Below are 24325 nucleotides of genomic sequence, written 5' to 3'. Positions count from 1 at the left end.
TGGGAGACTAATGGTATAGCTATTAAATACTTTAAATAACTTTAAATACTATTCATTTAAATACTGTACATTTAAAGGGTAGGTACAAAGATGGAGACTTCCTTTTTACAAGGAGTCACATGGAAAAAGGAAGAGGTAATGGGCACAAGTTACTACTGAAGAGATTCTGACCTGTCACAAGAGGGAAATTTTTCACAAAGAGAAAGTCAGCCATTGGAATAATCTCCCAGGGTAGTAGTGGATTCCCCAGAGTTGGACACTTCTGAGATTCAGCTAGAAAGGGTGCTGAGACATTTAGTTTAGATCATGCTTTCCCTAGAAAGGTTGAACCAGATGATCCTTGAGGCCCCTTCCAACCTCTGTATTCCGTGATCCCATGATTCTGTGAACTGAGCATGAACTGCCATGCTTCTTCTGTTTACCCTGTGCAGTCCATACATATGCCAGCATCGCTACATTCATATTAGTAAGCTAACACTTTTGGACAGTGAACGGATTTCTAAAATACTTGTAAACAGTGCAGCTAAGTCCATCAACATTTTCTCTGAAACTTGGCTGACTTTCCATCTTTCCATTACTAAGTCTGTAGAACAAACTGCATTGATCTTAGCACTTACGTGTGCACTGTGTCCTTATCTCCTTATTGTCGGTTTTATGCATACAGTCTCTGTATGCACTCTGTTCTCATATGTGAAAGCTTCATCTCATAAGGAAACAGATTTTCAAAATAAAGAATCAATAACATATCATTACTGTATGTTTGAAGTCACGAGGGTTAAAATACTGTGTTTAGACTGGCAGCGTGTTTTTTCTGCTCTGCAGAGTTTCTGTTTTGCTATCTTTTCCACAGCTTAGTCACAGGAAAATGTCTCTGGGGGTTGAGGTTTCAACAGAGCACCAGAGCATTGGCATGTTTCATTTTAATTCTTTTCATTCTGGTGGCTGGTAAACTAGCTGTGAGTTGGTTTGGGAGAGTAAAATAGCCTGGATCACTCACTCAGAGACAAGCAAGAAACCCCATGAAGCCATTCAGGATTCACTCTTGTTGATTTCAGTCCCATGTACCAGCTGCTTCCCAGAAGTGCCAACAACTTTGTCCTTGCATTTCCAGGCAATTTTTGCTCCCTTTTAGTTTCACCAAAGCAATAGTGTAAGCCAGCTGGAAAATCCTGACTGCATGCAATGTTGTGCAAACACCTTGATACTGAAAGGTAAGACATAATTAAAAGCTGACTGGTCAGTGGGAATATCCATGCCTTGCAGGAACATTCAGCTTCATGATTTTATCAGTGAAAGTGAGCAAGGACAGAAAGGGTTGGTAACATTTCCATAGCTAAGCAAAAGGTCATTTCTTTATGGACGTAACATTCACAAAAACATCTTAAGGAAGGCACAGTATTCAGCACAACAAAGAATGCTAAATTAGGCAGCAGCGCCTGCTAGAAGAAGGCTGCTTAGTTTTGTCGGGGAATAGAAAAATCAGTCCTTTTGCGAGCGCAGCGGGCGGTTATCACCCTGTGCGCTCAGGGTGGTTGCTTCCCCGCCGCCTGATGTTCCAGATGTGCCCGAGGTGCACGATCGCCATCTAGTGGTCACTGGAAAGTAAGGAAAAGGAGCCTGTTGCCGGCCGGCATATGAAGCATTTTATGGGTGACAATGTGTAGGATTTCAGGCTTTTAATAACGTTTTTACTTGGCCGAATAATTCCTTACTAAGAAAGAAAATAATAAAAAATCCAGAAATTTATCTTTTTTTTTTTTTCCTTTTATATAAAGTGGGCCTTCTGTAGGTTTTCTTTCTCAGCAGTTTCACAGCAGGCACAAGAAAACTGGGTGAATGCTGACATGGTAAACCAATGTAGTCAATAGACGTAGGTTATGCATGCAGAAAATGTTGGAGTTGATGGCATACCTAAGCTTAGTTTTCACTGTTTCTCACTTGGAACACCTACAAATCACATAGCACAAAGATATTAATAAAAGACACCTTCTCACCACCATGCATTCTTTTCCTCTAATACTTCTGAGATTTTGAATTGAGAAGCAAGAACATCACATCATGTTAGGAGGAAAAGGTTCTGTTTCCAGATATAGTGAATTTTCCACATGACCTTTTAGCTCTTTTCCTTTAATTGTGCAGTTATAAAATTACAGCATTATTCAGCACACTTCCTTTTTCATGATGTCCATTCACAGAATTACTTGGTGACAGCAAGAGCTGATGTCACAGAGCATGGCAGTGTCACAGAGGCATAGAAACAAGCAGAAAATCTTGCCTGTTTACAAAGTATACATAAATACAAAATGCACTATGTAAAATAATGATGCTATTATTCTTCTATTAACAGCGAGTAATTTCTTTTAAATAAATACCTTCTATATTCCTTAGGTATTTAAAAGATAGGGTTTTGTCAGGATAGGTTTCTTCACTCCCCTAATAGGTAATGGAAATGGAAAATCATTACCTCTGTGCTCTGCCACTTATAATTCTTTTTTTCCCTGGTACATCTCTACAGCACAGAAGAGCCAGGTGACTTTGCTCCTTGATTAGGCATAGAAACAAGTAGAATCTTCTTTTATTATAACAATTTAGGCGTTATAGCAACTACTTCCTTCATGCCCCTTCAGGCTAATGCTCCCAGCTGGTAGAACTGAAATAAACATGTATTGAAGAAGGCATAAGCCCCCTGCATTTCAGTGCTGAATGCCAATGTACCTAAACATTTATTAGTAAGAGGGATACAGTTAGTTTCTGATTGCTGTCTTTTCTTCTATACTGTATGAAGCAACTGAAAATGTTGCATAAGTTGAGTAAGATTCAATCTGTTTTCTTATATTTCACTGAATCTTTCATTTGCTGGTGGTCTTTTTTTTCTTTCATTTTTAATAATGACTGTGTGCAGCTGTAAACCATTTTCAAAGGTAGTAGTGTTTATTGGTTGCATAAAAGCAGTCTTTTGAGACTGATACATGTTATGATATGGATTTATTTAGTTTTAATCTGTGTGTTGAGAAATGTTTTCTTGTTTTAATTAGCTATCAGTGTGGTTAAGGGATTTGTTTAATTGTAACCTAAAAATGTGGAATTTATTAGACAAGGTCAAACAAAAGGAAATGAATTCAAAGTATATTCCTTTATTTTACCTCTGTTGTCATCATAAAGTTCCTCCTAAATGACTTTAATCTGCCTTGCCACTCAGATTTAGCCATCTACTAAGACAAATAGAAAAATCATTGTAAATATTTTCTGGATATTTTTATTTACTAAGATTTAACGATATTCTAGATGCAGGTGGTGAAGTCCTACTCTCAAAGTCAGCAAGTTACCCATGCCAATATACCTAAACTGGGGAAGTTTAGATTGGATATAAGGAGGAAGTTCTTTCCTGTTTGGGTGGTGAGGCACTGGAAGGGGTTGCCTAGGGAGGTTGTGAATGCTCCATCCCTGGCAGTGTTCAAGACCAGGTTGGACGAAGCCTTGGGTGAGATGGTTTAGTGTGAGGTGTCCCTGCCCATGACAGGGGGGTTGGAGCTAGATGATCTTAAGGTCCTATTCAACCCTAACTATTCTGTGATTCTATGATTATAGTCCCATGTTTAAACCTTTTCATGGTTCAGAGCTTTTTCATGACTGAAATGTCTTGCTGATGCCTGTAGGTAGATTGCACAAATCTTGATCTGAATGTTCAGGACATTGGCAAAAGATGACAAGGTTTCTAAGCCCTCATTCACCCTGCCACCTATATTCCTGCTTTTCTTAGACCAACTCCAGGAGGTCCTATGCACTTATGCCCTAACCATGCACTCTGGGGCCAGGACTTAAGCCCTCTGAACTAGTAGACGAAGACACTGTGTCACTGGTAGATAGAATACTGATGGCTGTGGAAAAGGAGAATTTTGCCATTTGATCTAAAGGTCAGAAAGTTAGGTTTCATGTCTTGTTTTTTGTGATGTATCCCACCATTACTTAGAATTTTGATACTTTCTCTTCCTCTATATGGCTTTGAACATGGTGAGAAAAACAGAACATGCTGCTGTGAAAGGACAGTCTCTTTCATAACTTAGGCATTGGCTTTAGGAAGGTGGAGTCAGATATTAAAGAAATACTTAGAAAAAAAATAGAATCGGTTGCTGATGGTTAAGTGTAACTTTTAAAAGAGCAAAAACTGCAGTAAGGCAGATGCTAACTAATAATTACTGTTCTTTTTGACTGCAAAGCATTTCAAGGTATTGGATCCCTTACTGTCATTCCTTTATTCTGTTTCCAGTTGAAACAGTATTTACAGAGATAGTTAACAGTATGGTTCCTGGCATCAGTATTAAAAACTTTATTACTTTCAAGTCACATATGTTAAGTAAGAATGTATATTCTTAGTGGTGATTGCTTTCTAATAGCTTTAAGAACACGTGGACCATTTGTATAAAAGACATATTTTTAATTTAGCGTCACAGACGAGCACATGTTATTTTATTGGGTTAATTGTGCATTTTTGTCCATTCACAGTATTGCTTTACTGTGACAAATGGCCCAGTGTATGTGTTATAAATACTTTGCATGACATTCCCTCTATTTTGCTAATCTTCACTGTGACTTTCCCATTGGTAATGACTAATGACAGTTTCCTAGCCAGCAACTTTTAATAGATTCCTTTTTTTCTCCTTAATCTCTGCCTGTCCTCAACAGCACTGTTTTGTTCAATAATTTAATCAGTTCAGCAACAGTATAATATTAGGCAATTGAACCATTATTTTTTGAATTTTTGAAATGCAAAATACCCATGAAGTAATCACTGATGGATATTTCACTATTGAGAGAGACCACTCTCTTTTCTGAAGAAATAGAAAGGGTTTGCTATCTATTCTTGAATGCCTTTTCTTTCTTTTTATTTTTATTTCTGTTCATTTGTCCTGAGAACCATATGCAATAAATAGGAAGGAATCCAATAACCAGAAAAATTAAGAAAGAGGATTAACATTTTTGCCTATCCACCATGAGCTTGTTAACCATTCAACACCTACATATCAAAGGAGTGAAAAAATTCCATTGATCCCTGTCTTCTTTTATCAGTGAAGATTTATCCACAAAACAGGGACTCCCTGAGGCAAAATCACTTCCAGGTTCATCCCACCTGTGTTGGCAGAGGAAACAATGTAGATGCTGCAATTTCAGTGGGAGAACAGCAGCAAAGTGCTCCTGTGATTTAGTGTAAATTTTTGGAAAACTCATGGGCTCTGGGAATTTCTGACTAACCCCTCCTTTCCCTGTGGATGGAATTGGATAGCCAGCTGTTTCGTGCTTACTATCTGTATGTTGCTAGCAGCTGCTATGTTTTGCTAAGGGCAGCACTCCTCATGTTCTCTGTTTTATCCAAGACAAAAAACTACATGGAGCAAAGCAGTGGTGGAGCAGAGCTAGCAGGTGGCTTTAGGACAATTCTGTGATTTCACAGCAGTTTGTGAGCTTTCACAGTTTAATTTCACAGTTTAATTGTGTTTCTTCTCGGAACAGAAAATTGCATCAGACAGGAATGCCATACAAGCACTAACTACAGTCTCTATTTTGAAGCCTTTATTGCAGAGATGAGGGAGGGGAAACTGGCTGAAGCGTCTTATAACTCAGACATTAGGATGAGTTTGAATCTTAAGTTTAAAATTAGTAACATGATAGCCTTTATTCAGAAGCAGTTTCTGAACACATAAGCCCCTCATAACTTTTTTTTTGGATCTTCTCCTCTCCCCAGATGATGTAGGAAGTTCAACTTAAAAATGCTGTAATGTTTTTTAGGGCACCACATGTATGTTAATGCAGCTACCTTGGCTACTGGCCTGAATTTTGAAACAGCTCAATAGTTTCAATGGAATCTGTCTTTTCTCATGGGTGCTGCTGAAGTCACAGGAAGGGACAAATTCTGCCTTTGGAGACATTTGTGGGCTGTCAGTGAACGCATCTAAGGGATTATCCATGTGTGTCCAGGCAGAAAAGGGAGTCAGTCTGATCTGATACGAAACTAATTCATATTCAATTGCAAAAGGAAGAAACATGGTAATTCATCTGGAAAAATTCCCTATGAAGGAAAAGAGGAGAGCTGATACCCTTTAGAGAAATGGAAAATATAATAGATAAAAGATTATTGTTTGCTGATACTGAAAACTTTGAGGGGGGCTTAATGCCAAACATTTTCATTTTTCCTCTGACAGGCACAAGCATATTTACTGTTTACGAAGCTGCTTCTCAGGAAGGCTGGGTGTTCCTTATGTACCGAGCAATCGACAGTTTTCCCCGATGGCGTTCATATTTCTATTTCATCACCTTAATTTTCTTTCTGGCCTGGCTTGTTAAGGTACTGATAAATGTGTTCTTTTAAACCTGTCTGCAATGTAGACCATATTAGAATGAATTTCTTCTCTTTTATGCTTGCTGAGCTTTGTGTCAGCCGTTCTTTCTTGTTCTTTTTTTCAGAATGTTTTCATTGCAGTCATCATCGAAACATTCGCAGAAATTAGAGTGCAGTTCCAGCAGATGTGGGGGTCCAGGAGCAGTACTACTTCAACTGCAACCACCCAGGTGAAGCACCTGAGATGATAAGATTTTCTGGGGGCTTGATTTGGTTGATTTTATGAATGAGTAATAAAAAAAAATACTGTGTTATCTGATTTGACTTTGCACGTTACCACATATAGTTTGAAGTTGATACATGAATTTTCATACAAAATTAAATTCTAGGTTATATTATCCAACTAGGTTTTCTTAAAAAACAATATTAGAGAAGAGTATATTATGGTTTTCTATATGGCTGTGTATGTTATTGCTATGATTTTATTTTGTTTTAATAGTAGGAGTAGGATAATGGTTCCTTATCATGTCATTGGTGAGTTTGGAATCAGGGTTGCTATTGAATGTCACTTTCTGGGCTGTTGAATATCACTTTCTGGGCTAAGGAAGAAGAGCTGAAATCGCAAGCTGTAGCTGGAAGAGGTCAGAGGGTAGCTGAACTGTTTGTTGAAGCTGGTCCTGGAGTTGGGAAGGGCATGTTGAGACCAAGGAGGAATGAGGTCCCGAGGCAAAGAGCCATGCTAACTGTAGAGGTAGCCACAGAAAGTGGGACCTTGAGTAGGAGAAAATGGGTAGGAAGAAGCCATGATAGGAATGGCACTGCTACATGTGGGCTGTGTAGTGTGAAAGACCTAGTATGAAAAATGTGGGCGAACGAGTCGAGGTTGAAATTCTCCCACTCATTGTTGTAACAATCATCATGTTATGTATCCTGAACATGCAAACGGCCAGGCTTTTCCAGGCTAGTGTAGTTTGCCCTGTGCAAGAAGGACCAGCACCAACCGCCACGAAAAGCTCTTAGCAAGACAGATAGATGAAATGTGCCCATGAGGAAAATATTTCTAACCTCTGTAGCTAGAGATTATTTCTTTTCTCTGAGCTAGAGAATTTAAGTGTTTCAAAGTTATTTATTAAATATTTTGTGATATTCCTCTGGATATTCCTGTAATCCATATGTAAATGCCTGCTGTTACATTTTCTGCCTCAAATAGACTTTGTGGCAGTAATTTCTACGCTATATATGTCTGTCAAAACAGACTTAGAGGTATAAATTTAAAATCTAACAGAAAAAAAAAAGGACTTCCCCACATGGCACATACTTAGGCTGAGGAACTTAATATTCATTTCATCTCTGATCTCAGGGATGGGACAAATTCCTTAGCTGTATAAGCTTAACTGGTATACTGTGAACTAGGAGCTGGAACAAAATGATCAAGAAGCAGCCAACATTAAGGCATTTCAAAGATAAAAGAAATTCCCAAAATTATGTCACTGTGCCTGAGAATATGATCATGTTGAATATAAATTGCAGCATGCAAAATAAAAATCACATGTAGGCTGCAGACAAGCCTGGGAGAGGTGCCTGAGGACTGGAGGAAAGCAAATGTCACTCCAGTCTTCAAAAAGGGCAAGAAGGAGGACCCGGGTAACTATAGACCGGTCAGCCTCACCTCCATCCCTGGGAAAGTGATGGAACACCTTATCCTTGGTGCCATCTTAAGGCATATCAAGGATAAGAGGGTTATGAGGGGCAGTCAGCATGGCTTCACCAAGGGGAAATCATGTTTGACCAATCTCTTAGCCTTTTATGAGGAAATAACACAGTGGATGGATGATGGCAGAACGGTGGATGTGGTCTACCTTGACTTCAGCAAAGCATTTGACACAGTCTCCCACAGCATCCTCACGGCTAAATTGAGGAAGTGTGGACTGGATGATCAGGTAGTGAGGTGGACTGCGAACTGGCTGAAGGAGAGAAGCCAGAGAGTTGTAGTCTATGGGGCAGAGTCTAGTTGGAGGCCTGTAACTAGTGGAGTGCCTCGAGGGTCAGTACTGGGACCGGTATTATTTAATATATTCATCATCGATTTAGATGAGGGAATTGAGTGTACTATCAGCAAGTTTGCTGATGACACTAAGCTGGGAGGAGTGGCTGACACGCCAGAAGGCTGTGCTGCCATCCAGCGAGACCTGGACAGGCTGGAGAGTTGGGCAGGGAGTAACTTGATGAAATATAACAAGGGAAAGTGTAGAGTCCTGCATCTGGGCAGGAACAACCCCAGGTTCCAGTATAGGTTGGGAAACGACCTGTTAGAGAGCAGTGTAGGGGAGAGGGACCTGGGGGTCCTAGTGGACGACAGGATGACCATGAGCCAACACTGTGCCCTTGTGGCCAAGAAGGCCAATGGCATCCTGGGGTGTATTAGAAGGGGGTGGTTAGTAGGTCGAGAGAGGTCCTCCTTCCCCTCTACTCTGCCCTGGTGAGACCTCATCTGGAATATTGTGTCCAGTTCTGGGCCCCTCAGTTCAAGAAGGACAGGGACCTGCTGGAGAGAGTCCAGCGAAGGGCAACGAAGATGATTAGGGGAGTGGAGCATCTCCCTTGTGAGGAAAGACTGAGGGAGCTGGGTCTCTATAGTTTGGAGAAGAGGAGACTGAGGGGTGACCTTATAAGTGTCTATAAATATATAAAGGGGGAGTGTCACGAGGATGGAGCCAGGCTCTACTCAGTGGCAAACAATGATAGGACAAGGGGTAATGGGTACAAACTGGAACACAAGAGGTTCCACTTAAACTTGAGAAGAAACTTCTTCTCATTGAGGGTGACGGAACACTGGAACAGGCTGCCCAGGGAGGTTGTGGAGTCTCCTTCCCTGGAGGCATTCAAAACCCGCCTGGACACATTCCTGTGTAACATTATCTAGGTGTTCCTGCTCCGGCAGGGGGATTGGACTAGATGAGCTTTCCAGGTCCCTTCCAATCTCTAGCATACTGTGATGCTGTAAATGGTTGCTTTCTTTGTTGAGCCACTGGCATAGTGGGACACAAAGGGATTCCAGTTTACTAAACTACAAAAAAACATTTTTTCTTTCTGTATTAAGAAGAGTGGAAGATTTCTTGCAGGTTTTCTTGTTGAAAGCACCAGACGAAAGTTAAAAACCTTCCTTGTTTTGTGCATGAAGTAACCTTGAGAAAAAATAACAATATCTTTTTTTATTTGCCCACTTCATAAATCATTTATCCTGAAATGTAGTCCTATAGAAAATGAGTGTCCAAGAGTCAAAGTCAAGGAAGGGGTTTCTGGAGAATGATAAAAGGAGGTTCCTGTAAAGCACTTTAGCACTGCACGTTAAAGCATGGTACAAAGAGGAATAACTCAGGATTGAGCTGACTTGACAACTCTCTCTGGTGCAGAGATGCTAAATAAGGACTCGGCGGCATTGTAACCATATTTGATACTGTCCCCAGTCTAATGAGCACTCTCAGGATGGCTTTTAAGCTTCAATCATGCTGCTGTGGCTGTGTTCTTGAGGTGACTCGTTTGGGTGCTGGGTGTCAAGGAGAAGGTGAGAGTGATGTGGGAACTTCACCACACTTCATTACATAGTACATGCAGGCTCTCAGGCTGCAATTCAAAATGCTAAAGCCATGCATTCTCTTTTAAGGACATTTTCAAGGACAGTGTTAATCATATCCAGGCATGTTTTGTCACTGTTCCTTATGTCCAGCAGTCTGCATCTTTTTATGCCTTAATTTCTGAGGGGAAAAAACATAAATAAATGCCTATACTTATCCCTTCCAGAGGTAAAATGTGAATACTGCTGGGCCAAGAGAGCCTTTTCCATTTACATCATTAGAGTCTGGGTATCATTCAGCTATTTGCAGGAATTGTAATCTCTGGGTAACAATACAGAAGGACTCTATAGCTACTCTTGATATGCCTCAGTGCGACAAAAATAAAGTCTGATCCTTGGAGTAAAATGGTCTTGCCAGTAAATAAGACAAGGTTGTCTATTATTTCCAAATGCACCATGAAACTTCTTTTGTGTTCGCAACGTATTTGCTTCCTCAGGATAAGTTTACCTTAGTAAGGAATTTATTCTGAACAGGTACCACTATCTAATGAAACTGATCAGAGATTAACTGTGTTGGTTTCTACATTGGAACTAATAGGAACACTTTGTGTTTGATGTTACCTGAGTAAAATTCAGAATCTGTTACTGCTGGAAAAAGAGCATGTTGCTTTCTTTTTTTCTCTGTAGCAATAAGAACCATTTACCTCTTATTTTAGACTAGCTATCATCAACATGCATGCAGGTCCTTAAGGGGACTATATTATTTTTCACTTGTATTTATTGGCACATAAAACATTTCTGACAACATTCTTCCCTTTCAAGATGTTTCATGAAGATGCTGCTGGAGGTTGGCAGCTTGTGGCTGTTGATGTGAATAAACCCCAGGGCAGAGCTCCTGCATGTCTACAGGTATGACATATTGCTTTTTTAATAAATCTGTGTGTAACCAGCACCACTCAAATATTGGCATAAGGAGACTGTGTTGTGAAATAGCTACAAAAGTTTTAGTCATAAATGTCCTTAAATCCATTGCTTTCTGCAGTGTGGCATGTTCTTAAAAATCAATAAAAAAAGATATACCACACTGAAAGGGAGAAGATTAGAATGATGCATTCCTTGTAAAAGTTCTGTTTTGAGAAAGATTTTAGATTTTTAAATATAAAATAAGTAATCATCCTTTATCTCTCAGACTTTATATGCAAACTGATTCCATTCCTAGGTTATTCACAACAGAAATGCTTGTTTATTAACTGCAAAATAAAATAACATATGCCAAGAAGCATGACGAATCATAACAAACACAGAATTATCTCATTTCTCTTGTTCCATCTCAAAAATAAGCTTATAGAAGAAAGGGGAAGAGGCATGTAGGTAGTAAGCCATAGAGTGTTTGAACCTTCCAGATTTAATATTCACACATAGAGTTTGTAAAACTCTGTCCTCATTGTTTATATAAATACAGGCCAAGATAAGCATATTTTTATAAATCCCTTTTTATTACAGCATATTGTACAGCAGTTCAAATCTTTATTTGCAAGTTAGATATTTTTACTTCTGGATGAAACAAAGTTGCTTCAGAGTAGAAAGCCAAATCTACGACAGCAATCTGATAGCATGATTTTGCTATTTTTGGCAGTTTTGGTTATGTTTAGTTTAATGTGTAAACTAAAATACATGTATTTGTTGGCAGTATGTACATTGCTGAACACTAAACTGGCAAGCACCTTTCATCCCCTCCACAAGCTGTTCGTTCTCAAATATTTCTGCTTTGTTAAACCACTGCCATGTATTTTAGGATATTTCTTAATTGATAATTCCAAATTTAATTCTTTTTTTTGATGGCAATAAGAATATCATTTGTGGTATTCTTAAGTAACAGTCTCAAGCAAGTGGATAAAACATAGCTGAACTCACAATGAAAGCTCCTCCAGATGAACGTTCAGGTATCATCTGACTTACCTGGTCTGCCTTTGTACATAGTTTTGCATTCTTGCTCCTTTTAGGAATTGTGTGAACACACAGTTAATTGTGTTCAGGGGAATGTAAACCTCACGCATCAGTGAGTGCTACAACTTCTTACAGTTGCAATTCAACTAGCAGGCTTTTTCTCATTCTGCATCTCTTTGTGCAGTATCTGCAGGGTTTCCAATAATCTACGATGTTACTGAATGTCAATCCAGGGAAAGCAATCCAAAGGAAAGAAATGCGTTCAAATATTATTTTATTGGGATACTACTGAAAATAGGTTTTATTCTTATAGACCAAAATATACCCAAAGAAAGCAAAATCTGAAAGTCTGAATTAACACAACACCTTTATTTATCTCACCTTGCATTGTTAGTTCTGTCCAAAGTAAAAAGATAGTAGACTTCCAAAAATTCATGTATTTAAAGCCATTGCAATATGTTAAAGACATTATTTATGCATTAAGTCTCTAGTTGAGAGATGTGGTAGTTATTCTCTAAGGGTTTGGGTGTTTTTTTTTTCCTTGAAAGGAACAGGGTGCATAAATCTGAATCTTGGAAAAAGTTAATCAGATTGGAAAATATATACCTTGCCTTTAGGACACATTCAATTAATTTCCATTCTTCTGACCTTTATTAGCTAAGTATATTGTTATCATTCAATATCCTGTGAAGGATGGAGTTCTTAGAAGGAGCTAGGGAAGACTCTCTATTGCCTTGTATAACTTCAATTAAATTTTGCAGTAAGTTTGGTTTTATTAACTCCTCCCTGGGGTCTGTAAATATTACTGCTCCACATACTAAAGGGAGCATTATTAAAAGTTCTTTTTCAACAGTTGCATAGGTCTGGGTCTGTGCTGTGGAGAAACTCCACTTATTCAGTGTAGTCAGTGATTTAGAATTTACTTCCTCTGTACTATACTGTGCACAGGGAGAGGAAGTATTCTAACAGCTAGAGGAATGGAGGGGGACTTCAGAAATCCTGGTTCTGTTTATTGGCCAAGCACAAATTTCCTGTAGACTCTGAGAAAATTACTTAATAGGTATCTTTGCTTTAGTTCACATTCCTTGTGGTGGAAAAGGGTAACCCTCCCAGATTTGGCTACTGAGGTGTTTACACCTGCTAGCTATTTTAGAGGCACCACAATAAGATGGGTTTGTGCTATCTAAGTTACATCCAGCTTTCTAAAGTAGGGAGTGATGGACAAAAGAATGCAATCTATGTGTGGTGTGTAACATAAAAACCCTCCAAGGCAGGTTTTGGAAGACACTCCATATGGACTAGCTGGGTCTCTGGGGTTTTACTAGTTCGGACATTGTTCAGTCGTCTTCCCACACAAACCAGGTCAGGGGTTTCATCCTGGTAGGTCCTGCTGATCTAGGTGGTACACTGCAATGGCACGTGGAGCAATGCAAGTCTGGTGTTCTTCCTGAGCAAGCAATAATTCAGGCAGAGATACCTTATAGGCTCTGTGCAGAGCCTTTGTAACTCACTTTGTCTCACGCAAGCATGTTGCACCAAACTGCTCAATTGTATAAAGCAAATAAGCAGGCTAACTATGTCTTTACACTTCTGTCGCAGCTGATCTACAAAGAGGGGATTACAAAGAGTTTCATAATTCCATCAAGTGAGTAGTGTGTCTTGGTATGTCCAAACTGCTGGGCACTGCTGTGCTTCCCAGGGTACCCCCTCTTGTCTCTCCGAGGAGTCCACCTGCCTTTCCACTGGGTCATGGCATATGGGTAGGACAGAACCAATATGTGCAGACATCTGCAATCTGCAAGGGTCTCCTGCATACAGCAGCATAGTAGTTAAAAGGCATTTAGCTAAACCGTGACAGGTGGTGGGCAAGAAAGGTGGGCATTAAACCTGGTGGTTTTTGAAGAACTTCAACTCAGACACCTAAGTTTTCTTTAGTTTTCAAAAAGTGGCTGGAAATGGAAACATGAAATATTAGTATCAGTATGGTTTCTGATTTTGACTTGCAGATCTATCCTCATGTGGGGAAAAGGGGCTTTTATTTCAGTATAATGGTTTTACGTTCATTGCATTTTTCTTTTGAGTGTTCCCAAAGGTGCTTTATGGTCTTCTCTTACTTATTCTCACTGTTCCCCATGACTAGCATTGATTTAAAGTATTGATTTTCTTTTGTCACCGAAAAATAATCTTTGTATTTTCCATTTCAACGTGAACCATTTGGCATGAATGCATGCTGAGGCTCCCACACTACCACATTATTTTGCTGTTGTTGATATTACTTCAACACATTGTAGTGTGTTAGAACTTCCTGCCTACCGTGATTTACTCCTACAAGCACAGTAGGAAGCTCTCAGTTCACAAATAAAGAAAAACTGAGCACCAGGTTCCAGAAAAAATCCTTTAAAAAACTCTTTGAGCATGTTTTTATTCCTTTAATCCCATGTTAAGGGCACATTGCGTTTCTTATTATTTCTTTCCTGTTGATTTTAGAGTTTGTTGATGTTTCTGTCACTCCTTCCTTCTCTTTGTCTTCTTGTCCACAAAGACTTGTAAAGCACACATGTTCTTTTAAAGCTGAAATTGAAAGATTCAACTCATGTCTTCCGTGAAACTGTGGCTGGTATTAATAACACCAGGTAATGACATCTTCAGTCTTCTGAATGCATAGTTTAGTAATGAAGAGGGAAAGTCTAGAACTGTGTTTTTTGTGGGAAACAATTAGCCAGACAGCAATTTCCTGTTCATGCTAATTTTTGAGGGTCCTACATCCGTCAGAAATGAAACTCACAGCTGGAGATGGAATGATGTTTAGAAAAAGCCTGGGGACACTGTCAGCATGAATGGAAGTGGTCACTTACAAACTATATGTGCACTCGTACTCTGTTAGAAAAATCTTCAACACATTAAGAATACTATATTCACTTTTAATCATATATGCTCCATCTAGAGAAGAAATAGGTCACAAAGCTATGATGTGAGTGAGCGAGATTATTATGATTACAGAGCTCTTGAGCATATGACTAAAGTCAGAAATTTAATCATGTCTTTTTGCCTCAGAAAGAAAGTCCTTCACGCTGTGTTGTTATCCAGATGTGTTACAGAATTCTGTACAATTATGGAATTTTAGAGAACCTTGAAGAAGAGGCAAAAAGATCAGAAGTAATATCAAAAGACAGAAAACATGGAGGATGGAGGAGACATGGCCAGAGAAGCCATTTAGAAGAAATTTAATGTTTTAGCAGTTTCAGAATGGATATATTGAATAAGAGAGAGAAGTACCCCGTCCCTACCAGTACATGTAGTGACAGGACAAGGGGAGATGGCTTCAAGCTAAATGAGGGTAGATTTAGATTAGATATTAGGAAAAACTGCACTCTGAGGGTGGTGAGGCACTGGCACAGGTTGCCCAGAGAAATTGTGGCTGCCCCATCCCTGGTGGTGTTCAAGGCCAGGTTGGATGGGGCTTTGAGCAACCTGGTCTAGTGGGACGTGTCCCTGCCCATGGCAGGAAGGTTGGAACTATATGATCTTTAAGGTCCCTTCCAACCCAAACCATTCTGTGATTTTATGAAATGCAGCAAAACAGTATTTACAGATTTTTACTGCAGGAGTAACAGAAAAGAACATAAGTGGGTTTTCTCTTTGTCTTTTTCATGGGAAGTAATTATTGGTGAACCAGAAAAGTTTAGTAGTCTATTTATATACTAATTTGCCCTTTAGTGTAACCTGGAATCAAGCAGAAGGTATACCCACTCAGTCCTATTCTCTTCTTACCTACAGTGGCTTTCATTACATTAAATATATATGCAATATACATTTCTTCAAATTAACTGAAATCCTCTCTTATGGTGAAAGAAAAAAATCTCGGTTAAAATTAAGTTTTTATTTGAATGAGTTTATTATTTATTATATGAGCTTATTCAGAGGCAGATTAAATTGATTCCAAATCCTTAACTTCCGAGGCTGTCATTAAAAAAAAAAAAAATCTACTTCTTTTTTTTCTATGCCTTGTTCTTGTTTAGAAAGCCTACAAATCGCATCTGTTAACAGAAGCTTGGATAGTTCAGTGATGTACTTGGCACTGAAACAGTACTGAAAAACTGACGAGACTCAGGAGCAGTGTGTACAAAGTGTAATGTAAAAGCAAGCTGTTAGCTTTGGTGAGGTAAAAATGGTGGGAAAAATGAGGTGGAATGGAAGACTGCAGAGAAACTTAACATGTTGGTGACAGAAGAACATGCACAATAAAGTCCAGTCCCACCCAACCTCTATATCCCCAGTTGTGTATGGGAAGATAGTAAATGCTGGACATTATGAAAAGAAAAAAACCCAAGAGAGATTTCCAGTATTGCATGTAGGGTAAGGGAAGAAATAGTGAAAGTGTGGTGACTGGAGTAAAGGGATAGACTCCAACATCTGGCTAATTCAGAGTGTGGTTGAGATTTCACAAAACAAGCTGTCATTAAATGTGTGCTCAGTTCCAGCTTTATGCTGTTTAAAGTGAGGAAGGTAAAGCTGCTAACATCCTCTGCTGTCTGCTCATCCTCTTTTATTAGGGCCTTTAGCTACAGTAACAGTGGCAACTGAAGAGGCAGTGAGTTTATTCCTGGAACACTTCAGTCCCCCATCTCATCGGTAATGTAAACTTGTGTTCAGTTTATGCTATTTTAATAGCATAATTGAGTTATGAATTCAGACAGCTGAAATTATTGCAGTTTGTTTACCTGGAGGAAGGAGAGGACAGGGCAAGTATAATGTAAATATAAGTGGTGAGAACCACTGTGTTTTTTCTGTTACGAATTAAAAAGATAATCTCATTATCTTTTGATAATGGAAGGAACTGGAGAACCAAACATATTTTGCCCATATACATTTTTCATTCTTCATCATTTTTTACTGAAAGGTACATGAAAAACAGTAAGCGTCATGATGTAGATATTGGAGTACTCATAAAACAATGCATTTGCCATGTCTTAAAAACTGGTCAGTACCAGAAATAGGCATATATAGATCATCCTCTGAGCTCTGGCTGCCCATTTATTTCCTCATTCTCTATCTTTGACTAGTGCAGTCATTCATTTTGGGACTTTCTGAAGTGAATGTTAAATTTAGGCCATTATATTTAGCATCCATTGATGGATTTATCACCTATCAATTTGTCTACCTGTTTTTGAGCCCATTTATGGTTTTGGCCTCCATAATGTCTTGTAAGAACAAGTTACATAAAGTAACTGTGTAGCATTTTAATTTGTTACAACTGCAGAATTAATTTGCTAATTTTCTTGAGATTGCTCCGAAGTAGCAAAAAGCTTGATGCAAAGATTATTGGTTGCAATTTTGAGATGGCTGCTCATTTTCAATAAAGCAAAGAATTTGAAGCAAATCTTGACAATCAGGATCACAAGTTGCTGTAATATGCAATCAGTAACAACAGGAGGGCAGACATGAGCGTGTGAGGACTACAACCACCGAGTATGGGGATGGTTGGTTTATGATTGTGTTTGTGTTTATGTGTACAAAGAGAATTACCAGTGATGAGGAAACTTCAAAAAGTCAAATAGACCTTGAATATCAGGAAGGACTCTTAAAAGGAGACATTATTTGATGACAAGGCTGTTATTTGTAAGACAACTTTCTGCCATAGGTAACATTCTGGCATTAACAAATACTAATAACAATTATTAGATTCCTATTGTAATTTTGTCTGTGCTTCTATTTCTCTGCTACTGAATACATGGGTCTAAAAGAAAAGTAATTTCAAGGGGGTACAGAACTGCATGCACATTTCCAGTCTGCAAGGCATACAGCATCCCTCCCACCCTCCCTTATCTCTTTTTTGCCTGCCTTCTTTTCCTTTGTAACCATTATACCAAAGCACTTATGTTAACAATGAGTTAGAGACATGGTTCTTTTATGTTCATAGTTTCTTCTCCATAGTTTTCTGTCTACTTGCTGAACTGTCTGTTCTTGTTCATTACAATCAAAGTAAATTACTAGCCACAGTTTGTAGCAATCTAACCACAGAATCTAAACAAAAAGGAAAGAAAACATGTTATTGATTTCAGTTTTGCATTTGAACAAATAGATTTCATGAAAATGACTTCCTCAGCTTGAACATGTAATTTTCCTGCAGACTTAAAGTAACAGAATCCCATCACACAGACAGAACGGATAGGTGTTAAACTATGATTAAGCTTATAAAAGAGTGTTGTTTTCCTTGGCAATAATCTTTATTAGAGGGCCTCCTACAGCAGAAAACATGGTCACATTAGGCTCCTGGCATCTCTGTCCTTGGGAGATTTAGGATCTAATATTTTGAATTTCTCTGAGGCAAAATCTTTGTATGGCAGAGTTATATGGAAGCCTTGGCTGACGCAGTCAGTTAAGATCTCTGAACTTCCCCTTATTTTTGGACAAGATGAAAGCAGAACATTTTGTGTAACCCCTTATTTTCAGATTGGGCCCCCAGAAAGTTTTCTGCCCCACGAGTAATAAATTTTATGTAAGGATATTTTATAAAACTTGACTTTCTTTTGCACACACCTGTACACTTGTATTATGTCTGACTGAGATGGAGTTAATTTTCCTCATAGCAGCCCTCACAGCACTTTGCATTTGTAGCTAGAAAGGTGTTGATAACACAGTGGTTTTTTTACTGCTGAGCAGTGCTTGCCCAGCATCAAAGTTGGCTCTTCAGTATTCCCTCCTCACCAGTCAGCTATGGGTGAGCCAGATCTTGGGAGGGGACACAGCCCAAATAGCTAAAAGGGGATATTCTATGCCATATGTCATCTGCTCAGCAATAAAAAATAAGGGAAAAGAGAGGTGTGGGGTGCATTTGTTGTTACATTTGTCTTCTGGAGCAACCACTATGTATACTGAAGCCCTGCTTCCAAGGAAGTAGCTGTACATAGCCTGCTGATGGGAAGTAGAGAATAAATCTTTTGTTTACCATTGCTTCTGCGCATGGCCATTGCTTTTGCTGTATTAAACTGCCTTTATCTTGACCCACAACTTTTTTCCATCTTACTTTTTCCCCACCCTGTCCTGCTGAGGAGGGAAGTGATGGAGTGGCTTGGTGGGTAGCTGGCATCCAACCAAGGTCAACACACCACAACATTTCACCCATAAAGTGGCATTAAGTAGTGACATTCAGTTTATTAAACATCATAGTTCAATTAATAAACTAAAAATTACTTATGATAAAAATATGCAAGTTATATTTTGTTATAATATTTTTAAAGACAGCTTCATGTATGTGCTCTGGGTTTTTTTTACCTCAGTCTTTTTTTTTGCTGTGATCTGACCAGGCAGAGTGGACCATTTTTCTAGCATTCTCTTCAGCAGTGGACTTCAGTACAACTTGTACTCATAATTTGTACTTAGAAATTTTGCAGCACATGAGTGTCAATGGATTACATAAACTGTTCAGTAATACCACTAAAATTGAAGTTCAGCTGATTTTCCTTTAGAAAATTTTGTTTCTGAGGTCAAATATGTCCAGTGTTTCAAATCCCATCAAACTGAAAACAGGTATTTAAATTGTCATGTAGCTTTTTTGTGTTTAGCACAATTACAGCAATCAAAGCCTTGGAAGCAGCAGCAGCAGCAGCATGACTTCCTTTAGAGGTGTAACTTGGATGACAAATCTGAGCAAAGTGGAAGACTGCAGAGTCTTAGAATAAAACTAGCAGGCAATTTTTTTTTTCTTCATGTGAGTTGTTTTTCCCCCAGTATTTTCCATATTTCTAGTATTTCACAGAAAAAGCTCTCCTTTCACTCCGACTGAAAAGAATATCCTATACTACAGCTCTGTAGGTTATTAGATTGCTCTTTTTAGATGTTCTATATGGATTTTTGAAATTTAAAAAAGAAAATAATCACTTTGTGATATCTGTTACTGTTGAGGTCTCTAATCCTTTGGGTTCCTCAGCAGTGAGTGGAGGGAGTGATTCCCATCATGAATAATTCACATGTTGGAGATGCTGAATTGCCTCTCAGATTGTGTTTATTTCTTCATTATCATGGGGAGGTGACATAAACTGTATGGCCTTCTCAGCTTCTCAGTGAAGTGCCTAAGAGTAAGTGGGATGAGTCTGAGCCAGTTGGTATTTAAACAAAGAGTTTTTGCTAGATCCTGAAATTTTTAAGTGGCTATTTCATATTCAGATTAAAATTTTTCATTTCAATTGCTCATTAATGTATCTCACAAAAAAAAACCAAAAAAAAAACCAAAAACACCTATGAGAAGTCCTTGCCTCTTCTAATTGTATTCTTGGTATTCTGAGCACTGACTCTAACTTTTGAGAATCATTGCCATTCTGATTCATTTCACATGTCTTAAGTCCTTAGCCGATGCCAGGGGTAGGACCACAATGGCACAGAGCCAATGGAGAGAGATGGGCACTGCCAGAGAGCAGCTGGGAATCTGAATCTGGTGGTGCCCATCACTCTACAGGCTGCTTCAGGGTGCAGGGAGTTTACTTGCGTGTTTGTGTGCCAGTGCTTTTAGACTGAATCCCTAAAGCCAAAGTCTGTACTTCCTCTTTCTCTGGTAGGCCATAGTAATATATATTATATATTTCAGATTTACAACAAAATTAAGTTCCACCTTTGCAGTCATGTATACTGATTTTTCATAAATATTTTGCATTTATTAAATCCCCCTGGAACCAGTAGAAGGTACCTAGAGCTTTGAGAATTATGTTTTTATAGGAGTGATTTCATTGAGACAAATGCAGTTCTTATGCAGAGAAGTATTTATACAGTCCTGTCAAAGTCTACATCCTTTTTGCTTTGTGGATTCCTAAATGCCAGTTAAACAGAAAAGTCTCCAGCAGACCTATGCTTTTTAACAGGTTGTAGGCTGCAGTGCAGCACAGTAAATTCAGATATTCAAGCTGATTCCCTCACAGTTTTGCTTCCCCTTTCTAGGATTCTTTTCTACCCTTGAAAAGAGAGTCTTTGAGGCCTGATGGGGGTGAAAGGGAAAGCTAGCAATATGGCATATGGAAGAAGTAGACTGACTTTATTCATGTTTAATGTATGTGAACTGATAGCACTTGTTTGCAACCCTTCGTTGGCATAGATATACTTGGAATTCTAACCTGAGATTGAGTTTGGTGTTCAAGGTGACTGTTTTTCAGTTTGAGGTCTTTTTTCCCGTCTGTTACGATAATTCTTCCATACACACAAAAAAAAAAAGTTCTTGTCTCAGAGCTTTCAGACAATCAGTACAAAGCTGAACTGTCACAGTAAGAGTGTTCATTCCCTTTGATACACTCATTATCCTTATTTTTGTAGTTTAAGAGGGCCAGGATGGATACCTGGGGGTTCAGAGGCCATCTGACATGGACTGCAGCCTTCTGCACTTCCCTCTCCAGAACAGATTGATCATGCTCACTTTATACAGTGCTTGGTCCTTTGTCTCTTCTAGGCCCTATGGCATCACTCTGTCCTTCAGGCACAATTATTTCTCTTGTGTTTTTTTCAGCTCTGAGTATCTAAAAAATGCAAGGGTTGTGTTGCAGCTCACCAGAATGATAGTCTTATGGCCTGATCATGCACTGTGTGCCCTCAGGTTTAATACAAGGGAGAGTGAGTTCAAGGGTGCAAAGACTTTTGTGACATTGTAGAATTGTACAGAACAGAGGGAGTCATGCTTAAGTGTTGTTTTAATGAGAATTAACTGAAGAAGTCCAAACCAGAGTGGTGCAGCCAGCTAGCTATTAAGCAGACTGGATATCACAATCAATTTTATAGTTGTTTCTTGGCTTTCATTCCTTTAACAGAGTAAAAGTACCAGATGGTACCTGGGGATGAGGTTTTCCCGGGTGAAAATCTTTTAACAAATTCTTTCATAACACAGGGGCAGAAGGATATGGTACAGGACTTCTTAGACGCAGAAATCAAACATGCCTGGTTGTTAATGCTAACTATAAAAGGTGAGTAGAGGACAGAAAAAGAGGATAGGGTGTACATTATATGATACAAGCAAGCATGACCAAGACAAATGGGATAAAATTAAGAATGAGATATTTTGTGGACAACAATGAATGCAGAGTCTGTGGAGGAATTTGTGTGGTAGGAGGGAAATGGCCTCCAATGGCTGCAGCCATTGTCAGGCCAGGCTGGGCAAAAGGCTAGAAAATAATTCTGCATCAATAGGAATAAGGGTGGGGTGCAGTAGAAACTTCTTTCATTCTCTCATGAGAAAAACAAAATGAATCACAGCTCAAAAACTGGCCCTCAGCTATGTGGGTTCTTTCCCCAGCCTTGCCTCTTGTCTGCACAAGCAGCCTTGGTCTTTCCACCTCAGCTCAGTGCAGAACTGTTACATGGGCTTCCTTTCCTCAGAACAGTTGACAAAACAGTGGCATGTTATTTCCTACTGCACAATAACCAGTTGTTCATATGGAAAGGAATTTAATGTACTCTAGATATTTAAGTTATCCAACGGAGGTACAGAAGGTTATACTTGAGAAAAACAGGCACTTTCAGCAGATCCTTTCTTTGCTAGTTATGATGTAGACATATATATATATATATATATTTATAGGCCTAGACCCATAACATGCTATTTCATATTAAAATTGCAGTATTTAAGAATTCTCATAATTGCTTTCCATAGTCACTCATTTTCTTTTATACTTCACCTCATCCTCTGAATAGTAGAATTATAGAATCATAGAATAGCTAGGGGTAGGAAAGGACCTCAAGATCATCTAGTTCCAACCCCCCTGCCATGGGCAGAGACACCTCACACTACACTGTGCTGCCCAAGGCTCTGTCCAACCTGGCCTTGACCACCACCAGGGGTGGAGCATTCACAGCTTCCTTGGGCAACCCATTCCAGTGCCTCACCACCCTAACAGGAAAGAACTTCCTCCTCATATCCAATCTAAACTTCCCCTTTTTTAAGTTTTAACCCATTACCCCTTCTCCTGTCACTACAGTCACTAATGAAGGGGGGGATCCTTATAGGCCCCCTTCAGATTCTGGAAGGCTGCGATGAGGTCTCCATGCAGCCTTCTCTTCTCCAGCCTGAACAGACCCAACTTTCTCAGACCATCTTCATATGGGAGGTGCTCCAGTCCCCTGATCATCCCCGTGGCCCTTCTCTGCTCTTGTTCCAACAGTTCCATGTCCTTTTTATGTTGAGGACACCAGAACTGCACACAATACTCCAAGTGAGATCTCACGAGAGAAGAGTAGAGGGGCAGGATCACCTCCTTCGACCTGCTGGTCACGCTCCTTTTGATGCAGCCCAGGACATGGTTGGCTTTCTGGGCTGCAAGCACGGACTGAAGCCAGCTCATGTTCATTTTCTCATCGTCCAACACCCGCAATTCCTTCTCCGTAGGGCTACTCTGAATCTCTTCTCTGCCCAACCTGTAGCTGTGCCTGGGATTGCTCCGACCCAGGTGTAGGACCTTGCATTTGGCATGGTTCAACTTCATGAGGTTGGCATCAGCCCACCTCACAAGCGTGTCAAGGTCCCTCTGGATGGCATTCCTTCCCTCCAGAGTATCAACCGAACCACACAGCTTGGTGTCATCGGCAAACTTGCTGAGGACGCACTCATATCTCAAGACATTATACTTTAAGTGCTACACATTATTTTACCATTAATGCCACCCGGTGTATGTAGTCTATGTGGTAACATTTAATAATTGCACAGTGCCCAGAGTGTATATAAATAATTTCCTCTTCTGTATCATAAATTTTCCAGAAAAGTTTGGCTGAGGAAAACAGATACATAAACTAGTGGGCTTGATTTCAGAAGGTGTTTTACTACAAACACTGCTAATATAGCAGAGTTGGCAGTACATGTGCGCTTGTCTTTATTTCTGGCTTCCACTTACCTTTGTAGAATCCTAGATAACTCAGAGGAGGAACTGGAACACTAATTAGTGAAAGCTGACTGCACATCCAGATTCTTCCCTTATTCTCTCTTTATCTGCATATAGTTTTGTCATCCGGTCTGTTATTCTGTTCGCTCAGAGCTATCATCTTGGATTTCTTCTTTGTTTTCTTTGCTGTCTTCTAAGCCATTTCTCTTTTACTGAGAAACTGCCTCCCACTGAATATTCTTGGGGTTTTTTGCAAGAGAAGTCTTGCTATTTTTACCCTCAGTCACTCCTTTTCATCCCCTGCCTGAAGTAAAATTTCCCAATACTGCCCAGCATAGAAGTCACTACCAATAGATCCATTCACAGATCCTAAATTTCTTCTTTCTGTCTCTCCTCTCTAGCCAAGGTTGAGCAACCTTTGGTCTGTGCTGGCTGTCAGACCTTCAAACCAAGGCTGACAAACCTTCATTTGTTCAGACCTACTCTTCCTCATCCATTTAGTTGCTGCCATTCTATGAGAACTCATAAACATGCTTCTTCACTCATAGGCATACACATGTATATAGCATTATGCATATTAGTCACTGAAACGGGGCAGAAACAAAGCAAACCATAAGAGCC

General features: G+C 39.4%; 1 protein-coding gene across 1 annotated transcript in view; it reads left to right on the top strand.

Moving 5' to 3' along the window:
• NALCN (sodium leak channel, non-selective) overlaps window positions 1-24325 on the top strand; it is a 232873-nt gene that overhangs the window by 71859 nt on the left and 136689 nt on the right. The window contains exons 8-10 of the mRNA XM_057402107.1: window positions 6198-6340; window positions 6460-6564; window positions 10731-10817. Coding sequence (XP_057258090.1) covers window positions 6198-6340; window positions 6460-6564; window positions 10731-10817 — 335 coding nt within the window. The remainder of the gene's footprint in view (window positions 1-6197; window positions 6341-6459; window positions 6565-10730; window positions 10818-24325) is intronic.

This window comes from Pezoporus wallicus, unplaced genomic scaffold, assembly GCF_028554395.1.
Source record: "Pezoporus wallicus isolate ANWC-B61680 ecotype Strahan unplaced genomic scaffold, APGP_CSIRO_Pwel_v1 contig_6520, whole genome shotgun sequence".
In the NCBI taxonomy this organism is placed as follows: Eukaryota; Metazoa; Chordata; class Aves; order Psittaciformes; family Psittacidae; genus Pezoporus; species Pezoporus wallicus.
Note: the sequence above shows the minus strand (reverse complement) of the source record. Positions and strands in the feature narration are given on the sequence as shown.